At 42.7% G+C, this 22,728-nt stretch overlaps 1 protein-coding gene across 2 annotated transcripts in view; it reads left to right on the top strand.

The window, feature by feature from the left end:
• Positions 1-21,038, top strand: part of ADSS2 (adenylosuccinate synthase 2) — a 34,344-nt gene extending 13,306 nt beyond the window's left edge. Inside the window, exons 3-14 of one of the 2 annotated variants that reach the window (XR_013334576.1) lie at positions 101-169; positions 894-944; positions 7,802-7,868; positions 8,126-8,233; positions 9,243-9,324; positions 11,468-11,594; positions 12,835-12,989; positions 14,487-14,611; positions 15,824-15,921; positions 18,646-18,795; positions 19,290-19,492; positions 19,905-19,966. Coding sequence is in view for 1 of the 2 variants with exons in the window: in XM_077761825.1 (XP_077617951.1) it covers positions 101-169; positions 894-944; positions 7,802-7,868; positions 8,126-8,233; positions 9,243-9,324; positions 11,468-11,594; positions 12,835-12,989; positions 14,487-14,611; positions 15,824-15,921; positions 18,646-18,795; positions 19,905-19,957 (1,085 nt within the window). In the remaining variant the exon portion in view is untranslated. Of the gene's footprint in view, positions 1-100; positions 170-893; positions 945-7,801; positions 7,869-8,125; positions 8,234-9,242; positions 9,325-11,467; positions 11,595-12,834; positions 12,990-14,486; positions 14,612-15,823; positions 15,922-18,645; positions 18,796-19,289; positions 19,493-19,904 lie in introns of both variants that reach the window. The other variant, XM_077761825.1, reaches the window with a different exon arrangement.
• Positions 21,039-22,728: the final 1,690 nt, after the last annotated feature.

The raw sequence follows: 22,728 nt of genomic DNA, 5'->3' as shown, positions 1-22,728 counted from the left end.
GATTATCATAGATGTCTGTATTTTAGTATCCTTATGTATATCTGTATTATAAGTACAGATATTTAAGGTTTTTTGTTTTTGTTTTTCTGCTTTCCTTTAGGAAATGGTGTGGTAATTCATCTACCCGGATTATTTGAGGAAGCAGAGAAAAATGTCCAAAAAGGAAAAGGTATGAATGACTGACCGCTTTGCCTGGTAACTGGTTTGTTTATTGTAAAGTTTGTTGGAAAATCTCATGCCGGACAACTTAACGTTTTGTCTTATACTTTAATTTTTTTTAATGTTTATTTTTGAGAGAGAGAGCGAGAGCGAGCGAGTGAGCATGAGAGGGGGAGGGGCAGAGAAACAGAGAGAGAATCTGAAGCAGGCTCCAGGCTCTGAACTGTCAGCACAGAGCCCGACTGGGGCTTGAACTCAAATGAAGATCATGACCTGAGCTGAAATCTGACACTTAACTGACTGAGCCACCCAGACACCCTTAATCCCAGTCTTTTGGGAAAGGGTGCCATTCCCCAGAGTAACGCCCTTTTCTTTTTTCTTTTCTTTTCTCCTGCTCTGCAACTAATTCCCCCTCCCCTGCTTCTAACAAAAACATTTCCCCACCATTTGCTTTTGGATTCTTAGAGAAGTATTTTATGTGGCTCTGAGTGACTTGAGTTTAAAGCGCTTTAGAGTTAAACATTCAGAAAGATAGAATTTGTGCGTAAGCTTATCTGTAATGAATGACAGATCAGAACATTCCTGTTAAGTATGTATCCTATACAGAAGACAAGATGTATAAGTGAGTACTTCCGTGAAAAAACACTTTGAAACATTGTATCTCTAAAGAAATTAAGGTTTAAAAATTATACAAAATGTTCAGTTAACTGTATCTTTTTTCTCCTTCCCTTTAGGTCTGGAAGGCTGGGAAAAAAGGCTTATCATATCTGACAGAGCTCATATTGGTAAGGGGCACATCAGGCATTTTCTTATAACTGCCTTATTCTCAGAAAGTTATCACATTTGGTAGCCTTTTTTTTTGTTAATTTTACTGAAAACTAAGTAGGATGGATTATAATAATTCGGCTCCAGCGACATGAAATGTTAGTAATTTTTTTTTCTCTTTTGATAAAGGACTAAGCTAAAATTTACCTACGTCTGAAGAAAGAATTAGCTAACCAAGTGAATAACATAAGCGGCATTTCATGAGACATTTCTAATTCTGTTATAAAATAAAGTGTTTTAGGGACACGTGGCTCACTCAGTTCGTTAAGCATCTCACTCTTGATCTCAGCTTAGGTCTTGATCTCCAGGTTGGAAGTTCAGGCCCCGCACTGGGTGTGAAGTCTACCGAAAATAATAACATAAAATAAACCATATCAAATATGAAGAGCATTTATTTGCACATTAATACTCCTGTAAAAGCAGGCCTTCTGTCCGGCAAAAATATTTAGAGTGACTCTTTGTGTGTAAAATGTACCAGTGTGGCTTTTTCAGTGGTTCAGACTTTAGTCAGTGTAGCCCCCTCATCCACTGTTAGAGCAAACTGGATTCTAAAATTCATTTCGACTAGCTGGCAGTAAGTTTGAAGTTTGTCTCCGCGTTACTGTTCTGCCTTTGAGGTGATAGAATTGTTAATTATCGGTAACTTGATTTTGAGACACTAACAGGGAAGCAACAGAACGGACTGATGCAAACTCTTAAATTGTATTTAAATACAAATGTCTCCCATAAGAGCAGCCCCATCAAGGTTCTTAAGTATCAGCCAAGTAAGGGAGCCTCCAAATTACCATCAGAGGCTTGAAGCCTATGGGTAACCTTACTAACCCAATAAAATGATATCTCTGAAGTAAACTGTGCTGGACTGACATACTTTGGGGGTTGAATTTGCTCGCTTCTTCTAGAAGCTTATTAGATCATTGACGTTAGACCTTTCTTTTCTAATAAAAGCATTTAAAGCTGTAAATGTGTCTCTAATACTACTTTAGCTACATTCTACAAATAGTGACATTTTGTACATTTATTCCCATTCAGTTGAAAATACTTTGTAACTTTTTGGTGATTTCTATTTTTGACCCATGAGTTATTGAGAAATACGTTTAAATTTGTAAATATTGGATGATTTTTCTGATTTCCCTTATTTATTCCTGACTTTGTTGTAGACAGAGAATATACTCAGTGTGTTGTGTTCTCAGTCATTTTAAATTTGTTGAGACTTGTTTTGTGGCCTAGCATAGGGCCCGTTTTGGTTAATGTTCCACATGTACTAAGAATATGTGTTCTGTTGAGAGTGGAGTGTTCTTTAAAAGTTTTTTTAATGTTTATACATTTTTGAGAGACAGACAGAGACAGAGAGTGAGCAGGGGAGGGTCAGAGAGAAAGGGAGACACAGAATCCGAAGCAGGCTCCTGGCTCCGTGCTGTCAGCACAGAGCCCGACGTGGGGCTCGAACTCACAAACTGTGAGATCATGACCTGAGCCGAAGTCGGATGCTCAACCGACTGAGCCCCCCAGGCGCCCCTGGAGTGTTCTTTAAGTGTCAGTTAAACAGTGTTCATGTCTTCTGTGTCCTCGCTGCTTCTGTCTACTTGCTGTCAGTCATGTAGGGGCACCTTGAAACCTCCAACAATAACTGGGTTTGTTGGTTTTCTTGTCAGCTCTTGTCAGTTTCTGCTTTGTGTGCTTCAAAGCTCAGGTGGACGGTGTGTCTACTTAAATTTACATTTTTGGTGAATTAACTTTCATTGTGATGAAATGTCCGCATGTATATTGATACTCACAGGCATGCACTGTGGTAATATTCCTCAGTGAGAGAGCCAGCAGACCTTTCTTAAGATCGGCGTTTGCATGACGTACCTTTTTCGATCTAATCACCCTTAACATGTATATTTTTATATTTGCAGGGCATTTATTATAGACAAAATATAGGGTCTTGCTTTTTATTCATTGTGGCAATGCTGCTTTTAATTGGAGTTTTTAGATCATTTATTTTTATTTTTATTTATTTTTTAATTTTTTTAATTTTTTTTTTTTTAATTTATTTCTGAGAGAGAGAGAGAGACAGCATGAGCAGGGGAGGGTCAGACAGAGAGAGACACAGAATCTGAAACAGGCTCCAGGCTCTGAGCTGTCAGCACAGAGCCTGACGCGGGGCTCAAACCCATGAACCGCAAGATCAAGACCTGAGCCGAAGTCCGACACTTAACCAACTGAGCCACCCAGGCGCCCCTAGATCATTTATTTTCAAATACAGTTAATTAACATTATGGTTGAATTTATATCTGCTTTTTGTTTTCTATTTGTTCCTTCCATTGTCTTTTTTCCCTCATTTCCTGATTCTTTTTGATTTAATATTTTAAATATTATCTGCGCTATTTATTGATTGATTAATTATACCTCCTGTTTTGTGAATTTTGGTAGTTGCTCTGGAATTTATAATATGCAGCTTTAAATCATCATTATCCGCCTTAACATGATACCACATTTAACCCAAGACTTGTACAAGGCAATGTTTATATGCCCCTTCTCCAGTCCTTTGTGTTATTACTGCCCTACGTTTCATGTTTTCGTTGTTAGAAGCGCTACAATGCATTCTTAAATTTTTGCTTTAAACAGCTAATTTTTTTTTAAGGAAATGTTTAAGTGAGTCCGTTGTTGGCCAGTTTTTTACATTAGCATACTTAGGCATTCAGGGAACCACTACAGTATAATTGCACTCTGTCACATTGAAACTCCTAAGAAAATTTATAATGTAAGAGGTGCTTATTGATGGAAAGAGACCTGAGAAATGGCTCAGACTTTACATTTCTTGAAACATTTGAAATCCAGGTTGTTTGGTGTCTGTGCTTTGATTCAGCGACTATCTGTTGAGTGGCTGCCGTGTGCCAGGCGTAGTGGTGGGCACTGAGGTGTGGCAGGTAGGGCAGACAGATGGCAGACAAGGCACATATGGAATAAACGCCCCATGGCATGTAGTGATGCGTTCTGAGGAGAGAAGGGAGCCGGGGGTCGCGTCTGGCAGTTTGGAGAAGGTGGGTAGCGATTTATAATTTCCGATAAAGTGGCTTGTCACTGCCAAGATGACGTTCGTGTCGTCTCCCGAGGGAGGTGACCAATGAATAAGTTCTAGAGACCTCCTGTATGACGCTGAGGCTGTAGGCAGCAGTGTTAATCTTGTGACTTAAACATCTCTTAAGAGGGTAGATCTCATAGTAAGTGGCCACAATGAAAAAAACCCAAAACACAACTTAGAGGAAAGAAGAGCCGAGAAAATAGAGGAGAAGCAAGCAAAGTGGGTGTGATGGATACTGAGGCTCACGTGGACACATTAATATGGTGTAACATTAATCGTGTTTATAACACTTAACTATAATAATAAAAGATGGTGTTAATAAAACTTATCTAGTGAGAATGCATAATTATCTTTTATTTTAAAAATTGGACTGAGTCCCCAAGGCAGCATTTTTTGTTTTCAGTATGTAGGCTATAGACGTTGGAAGAGATGTTCACAGCAACCTCACACAAAGACTGTTCTTTCAAAAACAGTATTAGTGGGGGTATTAAAGCTCCGTGCCACAACGAAGCCTTAGGAAAGTAATTATTCTGATTTCACTAATAGCTCCCCGGGGCCTAGGAAAATCTAAGAAAACATTAGCTCAGTGGCAAGGTACTAAATCCAATTTCTGAAAAATATGGTTTGCCTGCTTTCCATCAGCCATTTATTTGTGGTTTGCAAGTTGCCTCTGTAACTAATTTGGGCATAGAACATACAGCAAATATTTAAATGCAAAATGTTTTTTTATTCAAAAGAAATAGCTTCCTCCAACATCTCGCTTTTTTGCAAAGTCTGAGTTTTAATGAAACCACTGCTAAAGAACTCTTCTGGCCCCTAAAGTAAATTAGAATGGTTATTGGCCGTACATGGTAATAAACTAATCCCTAATAGTGTATGATAGCTATTATTAGATGTAAGTAATCATTTTAACCTACCACACACTACAGCAAAATGCACAGAAATTGTACGCATATTTTACCCCTCTAATCACCGTCTACCTTGTTAAACAAAGCCTTTCTAGTGCCCTGAGAAGCTACTCTGCTAGCCAAGCATGTAAAAGACCCGTACACTGATCTTGATGAAAGAAATTAAAGCAGACATGAATAACTGGATTGGAAGAATCCATATTGTGAAAATGTCTGTCCTCCCCAAAGCACTCGACAGATTCGGTGCAGTCCCCGTCATATTTTTCACAGAAATAGAACAAACAGTCCAAAACACCTGTGGAAGTACAAGAACCAGAACCGTCAAAGCAGTTCTGAGAAGGAAACACCCCAAGCCTCACAAACTTCAAAGACCCCTTGGTAGTTGCTGGGGGCAGGCGGCTGGGCGGTGTGCCAGATTGGCGAGGGTGGTCAGAGTTACACACCTCCAGTTACAAACGTAAATCATGGAGCTGTAACGTGCAGACGGTGGCTGTAGTTGATTCTGCTGTGTGGCACGTTTGAAAGTTGCTAAGATCTTAGAAGTTCTCATCACAAAAGACATGTGGCTCTTTATGGTGAAGGATGTTAACTGTGGCAGACATTTCGTGATACATACAAATATCGAATCTTTATGTTGTACACCTGAAAGGCATGTTCGAGGTTAGTATATTCCAGTTAAACAAAATTACTCTAATGGCCTTTCCTAGTGCTTATCTACTCCCTCTCACCAAGGGTAACTACTGTTCCCTCACTGTAGAGTGGCTTTGTGTCGTTTGAATTTCATGTAAATTACACATTTATCTAATCTGTTGCGTCTGCTTCCACTCAACAGTGTGCCCGTGAGATTCATCCTTATTGTTAAATGAAGCAATATTTTATACTTTTTTTCATGGCTGAATAGTATCCCTTTGTATGAATATGCCACAATTTATCCATTGTACATTAATGAAACTTTGACTCATTTTCAGTATTGAGTTACTACAAATAATATTGCCCAGAACATTCCCATAGAGACCTTTGGGTGTGCAGGATGCCGGTGTAGTTTAAGGATGCCGTTGCTACCGGGTTCTGTGGCACTAAAACAGATGGTGATCTACGGGATAATTTTATATCACCCAATAACAATGTAGTTTCTGTATTGTAATCACCTAGTGTAAGAAGTGTCAAAACGCCCATTCGAGACCACTAGGGAAATCTGTTAACCACACACAGCTGGGTTGAGGACTGCCTTGATAATGTTGTAGCCTCTCGGAAGAGGAAATTAGGGCAGAAGAAGGTTGTGGGGTCTCAAGTTAATCAGAGGGGAGGTTAAATTAAGGTCAGGTTTCCTAGAATTTTTCTAGTTTCAACATCTGTAATTACAATAGTAGACTTCTTTTTTAAAATTTTTTAAATGGTTATTCATTTTTGAGAGAGACACACACAGAGAGCATGAGTGGGGGAGGAGCAGAGAGAGAGACACAGAATTCAAAGCAGGCTCCAGGCTCTGAACTGTCAGCACAGAGCCTGATGTGAAGCTCGAACTCTTGAACTGTGAGATCATGACCTGAGCTGAAGTCAGACACTCAACTGACTGAGCCACTCAGGCTCCCCAGTAGTAGCTTTCTGATACTGCCAAATAGTTCTTTTACCCAAGCCACCATTGCTTCTAGGAAGCTTACATCGATCTTTCTGTGTAAAATGTATACATTTCAACTTACTTATTTGGAAGCAATAACATTAGGGAAAGGAAGCCATCGTTTCATGTATGGAAAGTAATTAAACTGCACGCTGCAAGCAGGTGAATTTTATGGTGTGTAAATTATATTCCTGCCCGGCTTTTTAGAAACAAAAGCCTTGGTTAAAAGTTCTAAGACAAAATTCTAGGCCTGCCTGTTCCATCAATTAGCTGTTTATTCAGTCGGTAAATATTTGAGAACTTGTAGACACAGGAAACCAGCTGGTGAGCTGACACGGTCCTGAGACTCCTAAAGCCCTGGTGGGAAGGCGCGCGGGTGTGAGTGTGCACGCAGGCGTGGAGGGGACACATTCACACACCAGCGTCCGCCAGTTGCCATCAACGTAAAGGAATGCCCGTGCGACCCAAAGGCAGAAAGGGACCAGAGCACACGGCTCCAGAAGAGAGGCCACCTAACAGAGTTCTGTCTTTTTCTTTTGAGCAACAGAAAGCCATTGAGTTTTTCAAGGCTTCAAGTTTTTCAAGGTAGTTACATCATATTTGTGTCTTGGAAAGATGGTTTTGCTGCCTTAAGAGTTACGAGTTAGAGACATTCTGAATTTCCAAGAGTGGAAATACGCACACTCATTAGGAGGCCACAGTTGTGAGAGCCGATTGGCGTTTGGGACTGGTGAGGGAGGGGAGCTGTCAGAATAACGCACAGATGCCTGGAGGGTAGAACTTGAAGAAGAGAGGGTGTCCTAGAAGATGGGGCTTCGTGGAATTGTATGGCAGGCTCCAAAGTTACCCTCTTACTGACCAGTTTTATTTATTTTTATTTATTTANGGGGCTCAAACCCACGAACCTTGAGATCATGACCTGAGCCGAAGCTGGACGCCCAACCGACTGAGCCACCCAGGTGCCCCCTGACCAGTTTTAAATAGTACAGTTTGCAATTATTAATAGGAATGAACGATTGGTCATATTTTCGTATTAGTATACCTGTTGGCGCTGAAACTTAACTCCCACCATTACTGCTGCTTTTTAAAATGCATCCATTTGATTCGTCATGATGAAATTAGGCCAAAGGGATTTATAACTTAAGTCATTTAAAATGCACTATGTTTTGCTCCTCCCATGTGATCTCTGTTTCAACAACTGTGATTTGGTGTTTCTTTCGTCAGTATTTGATTTTCATCAAGCGGCTGATGGTATCCAGGAACAGCAGAGACAAGAGCAAGCGGGAAAAAAGTATGTGTTTCTGTTTTTGGTGCAGGTTAAGCAAGCAGACCCCGACCCTTATGTTTAACTTCTGGGCCAGAGGTTTAAGAAAGACCATTAGCATATCTGTTTAGATTTCAGAGAAAATCCATAGGAACGTGACAGTAAACTTAGGGAAAATAGCATACACAGGAAATAGTCGAAGTAACTTCATTCTTTGCAATGATCCGACCGCAAGAAGTGCATCTTTCTTGTCTAACTCAAAGCTCGTTTGGATTTATTTTAAGCTTGGGCACCACAAAAAAGGGCATCGGCCCAGTTTATTCTTCCAAAGCTGCTCGGAGTGGACTGCGGATGTGTGATCTTGTTTCTGACTTTGAGGGATTCTCTGAGAGGTAACTAACTTGCGTTTCCGAATAGAAAGAGCAAATGTGATTTTGGGAATTGGTCCTATCCAGGATGCAAATTGGTAAAATCAGAAGTCTGGTTGCATAGTGGTGGTTGGCTCTTTTGTTTTGTTTGGAATATTAAAGTTATTTTTTATTACTTTATTTCAAATTAACTTCATGAAAAGTAGCACCTTGGTGATATCGTAGCAGTACCCCAACGAGACAAAGCCAGAATTACACATAGGGGCTGGGGTTTGGTACAGTTTGCTAAGAAATGGATTCCGGGGGGTGTGGTGGTACTGTGGCCGGGTTACCATCCCCTGGAGTCTTGACCCCTCAGGTTTTCAGTTCCAGAGGGAGACTCCCCCAGCCTAGACATGATTAGGCTCTTAGGTACTGGTGAACAATTGTGTACCAAGCTCACCTTAAAAAATAGGAATTGCCTCATGGATGCTCATGCACTAGCAAAATCTCCATGAGAAACCTCATAATCATCAAAGCTGTATGGTGACTTGGCAACAGGGAGTTAATTGCTTGTGTTTAATAAGAGGTAGCATCCTAGATCCAGCGGCTGTATCCATTTTCAGGCCATGGTTTGTCTGTGCCGACAGGGCACCGCTACTGAAAATAAATACTAGAGATCAGTTGCTAAATTCTGCCTCTGTCTCTTTAAAATGCATTGTGTAGCCTGTCCCCTTTTGTTTCTCACACAGTGTAATCTAATTTATACTAATATAAATTACACAGATGTAAGATCTTAGTCCGTCCCCTTCCCTCCCCACACATCACCCTAATTATATGATTGGTATTCCTGAATTGAATAAAAAATATCTTGAGTGTATCACTTACTCATATGACTGATCTCCTGTTTAGATTTTATATCTTAGAATGTAGCTTCAGTTTGGGATTGATTTGTTGCAAAAACCACTTATCTACAGAAACCATTTGAGTCAAGTGATAGTATTCAGACTATTTTTAAACAGAGCTAACGTCTCGATTTATCCGTATTTCTTAGGTTCAAAGTTCTGGCTAACCAGTACAAATCTATATACCCCACTTTGGAAATCGACATCGAAGGGGAATTACAAAAACTCAAGGTAATGCTTTCTGGCCTCTTTAATGTCCTTTTAAAAAGTCGTTTGCCAGACCGACCTCTAAGATGGTCCATTCTTTCGGGCATTGTGTTAGGAATTGCAAACATAAGAATGAAGAGTGTACAGTCTCTAATTCCCTTTATGGAAGTCACACTGTGGTTGGGAAGATGTACATTAAATAATTTGTAATATAATCAGTGCCACACAGAAACGCATCACATACTGGAAATAAGAACTTTTTACGTCTAAAAGCATATGGGCCTACCGGAAAGGTCAGGGCCTGTTTGAGGCACCTCGCGTGAAGTGGCTGGAATGGAATAGTGAGGGAGGGAGCAGGAGCCCACAGGTCTTCTGTCGGTCTTCTGTCCAGCGGTAGCAAGTTTCGCTCTTATCCTGGAGTTAAGGAAGAGCTATTGAGTAATTCTGAGCAGAGAAAAGACTCGATTTGGATTATGTAAAAAAATCCCTCCTAGCAGTGTGGAACAGAGAGCGACCGTGGGACAGCAGGGGATGCTGACTCGTAAAGCTGGCCAGCACCTTCTGGAAGGAGGCCCCAGGGGGCCAGTCTCTTTAGCACCAGACTCTTCCGAGACCAAGGTGACTGGCAAAGGTTGGGCCCACGTTTGGCAGCTGTTAGGTGTCGGGGGGCCTGAGTTAGTAGAAGAACCTCCTATCCTCTCCACCTTCTATTCCTCCCTGATCTTTGGTGAGTTTCAAGCTGCTTCACATGTGTCTGATTGTTACTCCTCTTCCCTAAATCTGTGTGAACATCAACTGCAGAACTGAATAGGAATTTACAAACCTCCTATGTTACTCTAGAATGATTGTAGACTTTAGGCCTGTCTCCTCACTAAATTCCTTAAAAAAAAAAAAAAAAGACCTCCAAGGAAGAGTCTGAATGTTGAGTATTTAGATTTCAGTATACTGGTCATTGCTCAGGATATGCTGCCATCTTTTTTTTTTTTTTTCATTCTGTCATACAGCAAATTGATTGCCAGCAACTTGGAAACATTTATGTGAGAAGTATGGTTATGGCTTTTGACATGTTTCATGTGAATGTGAAGTAGTGATTAATAATGAACAGAATTGGGTAAGAAGATTCTTAATCGGTGAACCAGTTATCACCCACCATTTATCAGTGGGTGTAACATACCCTGCTGAGTTCATGAGTGGACCTTGGATTTCCATACTAGTCTGGCTAAATATTGAAACACAGTTGAAACTAGAGGTTTGCTTGCTTGTTTGTTTTTGAGAGAGGGAGAGAGGGTGTGTGCACATGTGCATTCATGCGAGGGTGGGGGGCAGAGAGAGAGGGAGAGAATCTTAAGCAGACTCCCTTTCTAGCTCGGAGCACGACTGTGAGATCATGACCTGAACCAAAATCAATAGTCAGACGCTTACTTGACTGAGCCACCTACGTGCCCCGAAACTAGGTTTTATTGTATTTATACTTTAGACCTTGGGGGAACTCTTGTTTATATTACATTTTTAATTGAATTTGAAAATTAAGCAGTATTATTAATTCTTTTAATATGTTTTGTGAACATTTTACAGTGCTCACGTGTAAAATAGTATTCGATATTACCCACTAGAAATACTGCTGAGCTATTGCTATAATGGAATACAATGGCAAAAGAGTGTTAACAGTCAGATATCAATATTTGCATGCCTGGCAATGACACGTGTGACCCGCACCAACATTTTGACAATCACCCTGATGCAAGTTTCAAAACTTGTGGTTACAAATGGATTATAAATGGGGCTTTTTCAAGACTTCACAGAATACAGAAGCACAATGTAATGTACTCAGTACTTTTATTTTCCTGAAAGCTGGTTGATGAAGAACGAGTCTTGGCCATGAGGAACATTGGCATCATACCTTGCAGTAAGGTTAATGTGGAACCTCTGAACTTGACTGTTTCTCTACTTCCCTTGAGTTAGGGTCTCCTTTCTGGTTCTGGAGAACCAGGACAAGAGACCAGAGCTAGCCCCGATGTCCAGTAGACTGAGTACTGTCGCCCTCCCTCCTATTTTGCGTTAGTTAAGTCTTCACGGTCATAGAGTCTTACAGGTAAATCTTACTGGTACTGATCATATTGTACACTTTTTATTCCACACTGGAATTGATTTTTGTCTTTGCCTATAGGGTTATATGGAAAGGATTAAACCAATGGTGAGAGACGGAGTTTATTTCCTCTATGAGGCACTCCATGGGCCACCGAAGAAAATCTTGGTAGAAGGTGCGAATGCAGCCCTACTAGATATTGATTTTGGTGAGTGAGCTAGGACTCATGGGAGCTCAACCGAGCCCTGAAGTTCTTACGGTATAAATAGTTAACATTCGCCTTACAGGATTTTAAAGCCCAGCTTGTATATTCAGTAATGATGGGAGTTCGTCATCTGCTACTCATCTGTCCTTTGAAAGGAATACTGTGGAAAATACACGTGTTAAGTTTTGTAGTTTGTGCGAAAAATGAAATCAGTCTTTGGGCCAGTGGGTCTGGGATTCTGTAAACCGATTTTCATTGTTTGGTTCATGCTCCATTTGAGGATGAGAGGAAGCCTATGGAAAGCTCTTTACTTTTAATTCAGCCTTTCTTTAAATATAAGAACTAATAGACACTGTCCTCAAACACTCTGAGGCCTGTGGAAATCTGTTTAACTCCTTAAGTGTGAGATTCTGAACGGATTAGGGCATTTCTTCCGTCTTGGAAAAGTGAGCAAGTTAGTACCTTCCAGCTCCTGCCCCATTAGGTTGTTGGCTCTCCGTGTGAGCCTCATTTCTCAGCATAAGTCTGAGTGTTCTCGGTTCTTACTGACCTTTCTTGGCTTTTGACTCGCAAGTAACCCAGTTAAAGAAAAAGTGTATTTCTATTACGGTAGATCATGTATTTTTGACTCCATAATATCCCTGTGCAATCTGGAAGGCAGAGTGTCCGATGAGCTCAGTGAGTAGTTTAAGTGCTCACAGGATTTTTGGGGCTGGAGGAGTATACCTCTCTTAGTGTCCCTTGTCACTGTGGGGACTCTTCCCTGAACAGAGAGCAGAGGGTAGGATACTGAAGACCACAGGCTTCTTCATGTGCTGCTGTCGCTCTAGGTTGCTGCTGTGTCTTAAAAATCTGTATCAAGGGAATAAAACAAATTTGTTCTCGAACTAACAGGAGAGTGTTAGAAGTACATAGATTGTAAGTCCACTTAGTGGACGAGCACCCAGGTTTTGGCATCGCATCATTTAGCAGTCCTCAAGGTACCCACCGGGCAGAGCTGGGTGAGCACGCCCACGCAGCCTCTCCAGGTCCCGCGCTGCGGGGCCAGCTCTGACCGCCTGTGCGGTTACCTCATCACGGACAAAAAGGATCAAGAGTAGGACGATGAGGTTTTGAGGGGACAGTCCCAGTCAGGTCTGTCTGCTACCTAGAATGTACTCAAATGCGGATTTTTCCTAGTAATTCTGTTTCCGAGTAATGTATGTCCACGTGTGTATAGTTTAATGTTTGTTTCTCTTTGTAGGTACTTATCCTTTCGTGACCTCTTCAAACTGTACGGTCGGAGGTGTCTGTACTGGGCTGGGGATGCCCCCTCAAAATGTCGGAGAAGTGTATGGGGTCGTGAAAGCCTACACGACTCGAGTTGGCATTGGTGCCTTCCCTACAGAGCAGGACAATGTAAGCCTGGTTTTCAGTTGATCTAATTCCGAAAGTTTTTTCTTTTTTTCTTTTTTTAATGTTTATTTTTTTTGAGAGAGAAAGAAACATGAAAAACAGTTTCTACACATGAGGAAACTGAGGCATGGAATGGGGGAGGGGCACAGAGTGAGGAGACACAGAATCTGAAGCAGGCTCCAGGCTCCGAGCTGTCAACACAGAGCCTGATGCAGGGCTCAAACTCACAAGCCATGAGTTCATGACCTGAGCTGAAGTCGGATGCTTAACCGACTGAGCCACGCAGGTGCTCCTGAAAAACTTCTGGGGGTGCTTGGTTGGCTCAGGTGGTTGAGTGTCCAACTCTTGATTTTGACTCAGTTTGTGGTCCCAGAGTCGTGGGATTGAGCCCCGCGTCAGGCTCTGCCCTGAGTGTGGAACCTGCTTGGGATTCATTCTCTCTCTCTCTCTCTCTCTTTCTCTCTCCCTCCTTCTCCTCCCCCTTCCCCCTTCTGCTTTTTTCCTTAACAAATTCTTACCTTCCCATGCACTTCACTGAAGTGGCGGCAGATTGGCAACACAAGAGAAGCGTTAGAGGGCACTTACAGGTACGCATAGGTGCAAGTTCATGAGGGAGATCGAGGTGCTGGCGGAGAAGGAGGTGGTTAATAACAGCTGCCTTGCACCAAGCGCCTATTAGGAGCCAGGGCTGAGGAGAGTGACCTCCGGACCTGGGCTAATCCTTGCTAATACTCAGTGGTGGTGATGGCAGGCCAGGCGCTGTTGAAGGGTTATATACTTGGGAGCTCTGTGGACCTCACGACAGCTCAGGGAGCTGGGACGTGTCGCCATCCCCTTCTCCACATGAAGAAACTGAGGCACGGAGAGCTGCCATAACTTTCAGGTAGATGGATGGAGCTGGGATTTGAACCTGACAGAGCAGCAGCCTAAAAAAAACACATGGTTGTATCGATGTCAGAATACGAGAGGTAATGAAATGATGACTTTAATCAGGAAGGTGTAAAGTAGGAAATAGATCACGGGCGAAGGGTTAGGGTTGTAGACCATGGCTGCGGCTTGGAGCTTTGAGCATTGCTGTCGATCTGTGAAAGGGCGTTGTGCTGTCAGTAACTCCTTGCTGGCTGAGAGTTTGTGTTCCGGTTTTCAGGAAGATGACGGAACTACAGTTCTTGGAACAATTCGCTTAACTTGTCTATTTTAATAAATACTTAAGCTTTGTTTTTCATATGTGGCATTTATTATTTTTATATGTTGATCTAAATTTTGAGAAGTTATCTAACATCATAAAAATGACTGGTTTTAGAGACATGGTTAAAAATGAAGTCAAAGGTGGATTGCTTCCAAATGATGCCTTACGTAATATCCATCATCTGAGTGGAATTCTATCTTCCGCTTAGTTGTATGTTCATCTCTAGGAGACTTTGGCTTGTTATATGATCTTAGATATAATTCTACTAGATTTACAGCATTGGTTTTATAGTCCTGTTTCCTGCTTCCCAGGAAATTGGAGAATTACTACAAACGAGAGGTCGGGAGTTTGGGGTAACCACTGGAAGGAAAAGAAGGTGTGGCTGGCTGGACCTCGTTTTGCTCAAATATGCTCATATGATTAATGGATTTACCGCGTGAGTATTCTTAGAAATGTTGATTTCAGGAACTACAGGAGGGCTCGTGACCACAGGTTAGGTTTTGTGGAGTGCAACCTTGAGGAGTAGTATCCTGATAGTAGGATCACTCGTTAGCCTCCAAAGGCAGTTGTAGCTCAAGGTACAGGTGGGCCAAAATCCAGGGAAACGGTACCCAAGGGAAAGGACCCCACTCTGTCTTCCTTGACGTCCAGGGTTGGGGAAAGGAATCCTGACCCTCCACATGACTGTGAGTGTAGAGGGAAGTAAGATCGCTAGATAGGTAGGTGCATGGCACACTTTGCTTGTATGGATGGGAGGCTGCATAACCGATTCAGTGCACGGGCTTGATGGGTGTCTAACTCAGGGTTTCAGATCTCAGGGTCATGCACTGTGCTGTGACTTTTGGGCAGGTTAATCTTTCTGTGCCTTTTTCACATCTGCGTCTTGCAAGTATCTTGAAAATTAAGCAGGACATATAGTGAGAGCATATAGCATGCTGCCTGGCTCCCTGAAAATGCTCAGTAGAAGTTGCTATAATATATGTACATAAATATGTAAATAACCGTATTCACATCTGTATTAACTTGGCTTAACTTGTAGCAAATAGTGAAATAAAGGATAAAAAGATAATGTGTGGGTGAGAATCTCAAACCTATTTTATCTAAGTCCATAGATTTCCCCTTAAGGCTATTTCCCAGTCAGTTTATTGGGAGATTGGTGTTTGGGGAAGAGGCCCTCGATGCGGTTCCCTCAGTCTGCTCTGACAGTTTCTGAGCAGAGGGGCAGAGGTGACGTGACGGTGACCAGAGGGACAGAGAGGAGGGCCTGCGGTGGATGTGTACATGTCCTTGTATCTTGTCATCCACTGTGTGGGAGCAGCGAATCCTGCTGGGTCCCATGGAATGTGCCCTTGACCCCAGGCCGCTGCCCCTCACCTCTGTGCTGATCCCTCATACGAAAGCGAAGCAAGATGGTCAGTCAGGGAGAACGGAACTAGTAGAGCTCCTCGTAATTGTTCAGTTAATCATTTTTCTATGGTGAGCATGCATGCTTCATGTGTGGCACACTTTAGAATATCCTCCCAACCAGTGTTCAGACCTGCTTTGGAAGGCTTAGCTCGGTATGAATTCTCCTTTACTTTGTCACCATGTTAGATGTTAGGGCCTCGAAGAGTCTGCGGTTTTTAACGTTGCCTTCCCTTCCACTTAGGTTGGCACTTACCAAATTGGATATCTTGGACATGTTTACGGAAATCAAAGTTGGAGTTGCTTACAAGCTAGATGGTGAAATCATACCTCATTTCCCAGGTATGTTTTTCGGTCTGCGGTGCAAAGAACGTTATTAGGGGAATGTGTTAGAGCATCTCATAAAGCCCTTCCGTGCGGTTGATGATACATGGCCCCAGGGGTGCCGTGTTCCGTGTGAATCGCGCAGGAACAGTCACTTGGCCCCGGCATTGGTTTTGTAGCTGCCACGTGTTTGGGTTCTGGGTCTCAGAAAGCGTGTGTTCAGACTCAGGAGAGAAGAAACGAGGCAGCTCTGCGGCCCCTGAATCTCACCTTCCCTATTTTGAAAGTAACTCCTGTGTAGGCGTTCCTCTCCTGGAGAAATGTCAGGCAGGAGAAGGGAGGCAGGCTCTGAGCACACTCGCCCACCCTGCCCTCCACACCACGCGAGTGCCTTTCCCTAGTGTCCTGTGTCAGGAGTGGGTGGTTGTAAAGAGGCTTCCTACATGAGGCAATGTGTCTTTGAGCATCTCTGTAGCTGCAGGGTTTCTTCAGTTACTCAGGAAGTTCAGTAAATGTTACCAACGTCCAGAAACAGGAACCAACTATTCATTTGTTTAGTCATCCTGGAAGGGCGAGACCGCCAAACAAAGGACTGTCAGCAGCTTAATGAAGCTTGGTAGGTTGATAGGTTTGTGACTTGCTAACGACACCAGTCCCTGGGAGCTGCAAGTTCTCAGGAACCCCTTAAAGCCGTTACCTGTTAGTGTGACACCTGGGCTGTCTCCACTCTGCTTTCTCTTGACTGGTTTTAGCTTGATTGTGGCTCACTTTTACTACTTTCTTTCTTTAGTTTTTTTTTTTTTAAGTCTATTATTTGTTTTTGAGAGACAGAGAGTGAGTGGGGGAGGGGCAGAGAGAGAGGGAGACAAGAGAATCCGAAGTGGGCTCCACACTGTCAGCACAGAGCCTGATGCGGGGCTCGAACCCACGAACCGTGAGATCATGACCTGGGCCGGTGTTGGACATGTAACGGACTGGCCACCCAGGCGCCCCATGGATCACTACTTCTGTGACTAGTGACTTCTGGGTGAACGCGCTTCTGTTGTGGTGACTCCGATTCCACTGTCTTCCCCTGAAGAGTATTGGTTTTTGTTTTAGGGGACAGTTGAATTACTGGCTGATCATCTTGAACTTGTATGAGCTTGGTTTTCCACTGTGTTTGTACAGTTTTGTGAAGAACCCAAGGTGCTTCCCAAACCTCTAACCTGGTGTGAGTCCATCTACAAAATGCGTTTCTCTGTGGATCTTGGCAGAGCTGGGTGTAAGGCTTTGTTGTCGAGGGTCTGCAGTCAGGTGTTCTCTGGTGCATCACTTTTAGTTTTCTTCTAATGTTTATTTGAGAGAGAGAGAGAGAGAGAGAGAGCGTGCGCGCACAAGTGGGGGAGGGACAGAGAGAGAGGGAGACACAGAATCTGAAGCAGCTCCAGGCTCTGAGCTGTCAGCACAGAGCCTAATGTGGGGCTCGAACCCACGAACTGTGAGATTTTGATGCGAGCTGAAGTCGGACGCTTAACTGACTGAGCCACCCAGGCGCCCCTGGAGCAACGTTTTTTAAAAGAAGCAGCATGTCTGCTATCTCAGCTGCCACCAGGAGAGTCACTGGGGTGGAGTGAGCTCTCCAGTCTGGCAGTGCTGGTGCTCCAACGTGCCCTGTCCCTTCCCTCCCGTCAGCACGTGTCCTCTAGGATCTCTCCCTCTCAACTGGGCCACCTGCTGTCCATAAGCCTCCAGGGGCCTCTTCCTTAGCATGTAAGCTTGAACGTTAGCCATGGGACTTGTACAGAGCTTTCTGAGGGCTGGGAGCTCTCTGCGTAGCTCCTTCCTTTCTCGCACTTGGCCGTGATTCAGGCTGCTTCAGCATCCCTGAAATCTGGCATCTGCCTTCTCAGTCAGTGGGACTATTGTTCTCCTCTGACTCGTGTCCCAACCCTCAGTCGTCAGGACGTTGTCCCTGGGCAGAGAGTGGAGTCATTCTCAGGATTTGCTCATGAGTTTCCTCTTTCTCAGAAGCTGCAGTTTTGTGCTGCCTGTTGTTCACGTTGACTGGTTGTGGGGTACGGGGCGCTGCAGGGGGTGGCCCCCTTCAGAGGAGGGCGCTCTCTGAGAAGATTCCAAACCTGACCCTCAGCCGGGCGGGGAGGGGGGGGAAGGGGTCAGCGGGAAAACTGGCCAGTACACCACAGCAGCCAACGTACTATCTCTCGTCGAAGAAGCTATTCTTATCTTCATCCACTTTTAGTTTCTATCAGGAGATACAGAGAAAATGGTCAGGCGAGATCATGCAGGGAATTACCAGCCAAGCTTCTGTGCAGTCACAAAAATAGTAGATTTCCCCGATGAGAACGAGTCTGTGAGGCTCCTTTCTGGGAGATTGCTGCCTTTATGCCCGTCTGCAACGTCTGACCCACAGTGGGGAATTCTGAAAAGCTCTAAAAATAGAAAGTTTGACAACCAAAGTCAGACCTGACTTGGGTTGATACTAGAGCCAATAATCTATCTGCTTGGAGTGAATAATCCTGCTGCAGCAGGACTGTTTGATTATAAAAATATTGCCTCAGATGTAAATGCAGTGTCTGACCTTCCCAAACTCTGAAAAAAACCCACATTTTTTTTGTATATTTCAAAGCACAGCTGGCTCCAAGGATTTTGAGAAGAGATCAGGAGCCTATGACATAGCAGAAACGTATTTAGCGGTAGACAAGGTTGTACCATGAGAAAATGTACATCCTCTTTAACTTTCAGCAAACCAAGAAGTCTTAAATAAAGTCGAAGTTCAATACAAGACTCTCCCAGGTTGGAACACGGACATATCAAATGCAAGGACGTTTAAAGAACTACCTGTTAATGCACAAAATTATGTTCGATTTATTGAAGATGAGCTTCAGATCCCAGGTAAACATAAACACCTTATGAACAGCCGTCTCTACTTTTCTCTGCTTCTAACTTGACTGTATCTTTGAGATAGGATAAGAGAAAAGATCTGTGTTCCTCTGCAGCGTGCCTATGATTTGTATAAATGCCCAGGAAGATACCAAATAATCTTATTTCTTAGAATATATATAATCACCTTTCTTTAATCCTTCAGACAGCAGGTTATGTCATGCCCTTTTGACCCCGTCTTAATTCTCTGCGCTGGTTTTTGCGCTGTTACAGTCATGCCCGTTGGGAACAAATCCTTTTGTATCTTCACCTCCACCGAAACTGGTCTGTGGTCTTCCATTCCGGGCAAAAGCACCCTTGGGAGTTGGGGGGTTGTCTCTTGAATAATTAGGAAATAACAGGTACAGAAAATAGGAAACCCAATTTGAAAAGGTATAAAAGAAGAGGAAAGAATAAAACTGTAAGGCTTTAACACATTGCTTTCTTTGTTCTTCTGTTCATCTCAGATAGTCTGGTTTTCCACATTGCTAGCTGCCCTGACCAGCCCCATGTCTGATTAAGCCGGCATGTTTGCTGTGGCTCTCAGTCAGCATTGTTTTGAAATACACACAATGGTGACATTAACAATGACTTGTGTAAAATACCATAAAGGTGTGGTACGACGTTGAGAGATTCCTGTGGACCGGTACAGGCTGTGCAAGTTAAAATGGTACTTGCTTCCAGATACTTCTACATTTCGGAGATATAAAAGTTACACTGATACTTGAGTAACCCCCTAACATCCTGTATTTATCAGATGCTTATCTAGTTATTAGGGATTTGATCAAGAGTTCTTTCGGTCTCTGCTGGTTCGCGCCAGTACCTTTCTAACCTAATTATTAGGCATTGAGAACTTGGAAATAACCTGCAGTTAAACCTGGAACAGCTAAGGCTCACACCTGTGCTGGATGCTGACGGCACATTCAGTTTAGAAATCAGCACGGTCTGCTGTCAGCCACGGACCGCAGAAGGCACCTGGCAAGGCTAAATAGTGACACCGAGAAAAGGGGGGATCTTTTCATCCCAAGGATTGAACATTATAAACAAACTAACATTCTTCTTCTACTTTTTCCCCATCCCAGTTAAATGGATCGGTGTAGGTAAATCCAGAGAATCTATGATTCAGCTCTTCTAAGGATCTCCGCCGACACAAGAAGCACTCCTTCAAAGGGAGGGGGGAGAGGACTTTAACTGTTTCATTTCTGACCTGCAAATGTCAAGAATAAAGACATTGGAGTGAGATTCAACCCCTACAGGGTTTCCAGGCATCGCAGGCGGCTGGCTGGTGTGGAGAGGAACCTGGGCGCGGTCCAGCGTCCGCCGCCTCGGCTGGCAGAGTTGCCGAGTCACGTTTTCCTCCCGCTCACGGTGCCATGTTTTCCTTGTGTTTAGTCCTAGTATGACCCACGTCGTTCGAAATCTACGAGAATTCCTTCCCGTGTAGTTTCTCTTCATTATTGTCACTGTGCATTGTTAGGTTTTACCTCTGTTAAATGGTAAGAACAATTAATGCAGTTTTGCACAAATATTTTTTACATTCTGGTCATCCAACGTGTCGTTGTAATCTTTGCTGTTAGAAAACGATGATGAAAACAAGGGTTCTGTAAACTTTTGTAACGCTATAAACTCTGTTTACCTTGTGGACTGTTGAGTTTCCACTGAGACCATTGCAAATTCGAGCTTTGGCGGGGAGGGAGGGGGGGCTGTATCTGTGTGTCCTTTGATTTGTACAGAACACAAAACTTATTTCTCTCTGTAAATTATTTAACACATTGGACATTGAATTAAAATGGAGAAAGGCGGTCCCTTAAGACAACAACCTTAATGTTAAAAAAAATAATCATTAAAAGATCATTGTGCTAGTTGGTGGATATTTTTCTTTAATTTCAGGCATTAACTCTGAAATGTATAGCCATCGCTTTTTATCTTCCCATTATTTTTAAATCTAGTGGATTGATTTTTCAACATCGTGCCTGCCGGTTTGCCTACAAAATCATCTATAAGTGTCCAAATGAATTCAAATTGTTGGTCATGATTTTGATCATGCCTTTATTTTTTCCTTCTTGGGAGAAAAAGCGGTGTTGTTTTGACAATTAGGCTTCACGTAGTGTGTTGTAGATTATCCTTTGAACTATTTTAAATGTTTAAATTAGGTGCCACTTAAATTTATTTTATTATACCATCAATAGCTGATTAAAATGAACCAAATATTTCTAGTATGGTTTGTGTATTGTGTTTTTGTTCTGGTAAGAGAAGTATTAGCAATACTTACATAAGAAGAAGCAGCTTTCTCCCTGGAGAATGTAGGGATGGGGTGGGGAGAACCTTAGAAAGGAGTGTTCATCTCTTTTGTCTTCATTAGACATATTTTCATTGATAACTTAGTTCAGAAACTTCTACAAGAGAGGCAGCCTCGGTGGCTTCAGTAAACCAAAAGGACCTTACAGGTGATCTTACAAGCCCATTACTGATCAATAATGGCCTTTATGTGAAAATAACATATTTTATATATAATAAATAATTCTTATTTTTTCCAGTGGAAATTGAATGGGCTTTTATTTCTCCTTTATCTTCCTACTGAATGTCAAATTGGGTTGAGTTGAAATTAGGTTTTTAAGTCCATATTCTACATCCTCAATAATTTTAAGTCCACATTACTGAAACGTAATTTTAGCAATGGTCCAGAGTCAGTGATGTGAAGAGTTATTTGGTGGATGACTTATTTGCCAAAGAGATTACTTAAAAAATAAATAAATAAACTTAAAAAAAAAAGACAAAACAAAAACTGTCATGATGTGCCTGGCTGGCTGAGTCAGAAGAGCATGTGACCCTTGATCCTGGGTCATGAGTCTGAGCCCCATGTTGGGTGTAGAGTTTACCAAAAAAATAAATTAATGAATTTAAAAAAACCAAACTCATTCTCTGAAGCAATGATTTTTTTTTTTTTTTTACCAAAAAAGTATGAATCTCTTACAGATGTTGAGAGACACTGACTCCTTTTTGACTAGGTTGAGTGATTCCTCTCTGTGAGCTGTTTGCTAATTAAACTGGTTAAGATAGGGGTTCTGCTCATAGATGTATTTCAGTCTTTGAAATCCCAGGTAACTATACTGCAGTAATAAATCCTCACTGAACAAGTGTATATGCTGGAATCTGCCGGGTGTTGGGTATTTTGTCATGGGCCAGCATGTCAAACATACTTGTGGGTGCTGTGTGCTGCATGGGAAATGCTGTGAAATGGAACTTAATGCAAGTCTGGAAAGGGTCAGAGAAGTCCTTTAGCAGAAATAGCATTCAAACGGACCGAGAGGATGAGTAGTCAGAGGGACGTGCAAAGGCCCGGAGGCTGCAGACACTTGGGAAGGTTGGAGGAACAGAATGAGTGAGGGGCCGGTAAGGTCGATGAGGTTGGCAAGAAGTCGGAGAAGGACACGCCACAAAACCAGACTATGTTCCCGCTAAAAGGAAGGGACTGGGCCAGAACGGAGTAGACATGCTGAAGGGGGCAGACTGGGGAAACAGAAAAACTAAAACAGGAACATGCGCTCCCAGACCTTAAAGTCAGCAGAAGGGAACCCGGTGGCAGAATAAGACGTTTCCATGGGGAGACGGCCTATTTAGCGTATGCTTTTTATATATTAATTGACCGATCTAACTGAATGTCCTCACAGATGAGCATATAAATTTAACGCCATTCTGGTCAGAATTGTCAGGGGGTTGTCTGGACAAAATTGCATTGAAGCTTGGGTGGAAAAATGAATGTGCAAGAATTGCCAAGATGTTTTTGAGAAAAGAATGTGTTGAGAGGTATGGCCCCACCCGGTGGTTAACGACATTATAAAGCTACTACGGTCGAAGTCGTGGGAATGAACAAAAACAGAAGGGAAGCCAACTGGACGTTTCAGA

The sequence above is a fragment of the Crocuta crocuta genome, unplaced genomic scaffold (assembly GCF_008692635.1).
Source record: "Crocuta crocuta isolate KB4526 unplaced genomic scaffold, BGI_CrCroc_1.0 scaffold243, whole genome shotgun sequence".
NCBI lineage: Eukaryota > Metazoa > Chordata > Mammalia > Carnivora > Hyaenidae > Crocuta > Crocuta crocuta.
This window is presented reverse-complemented; position numbering and strand designations above follow the sequence as displayed.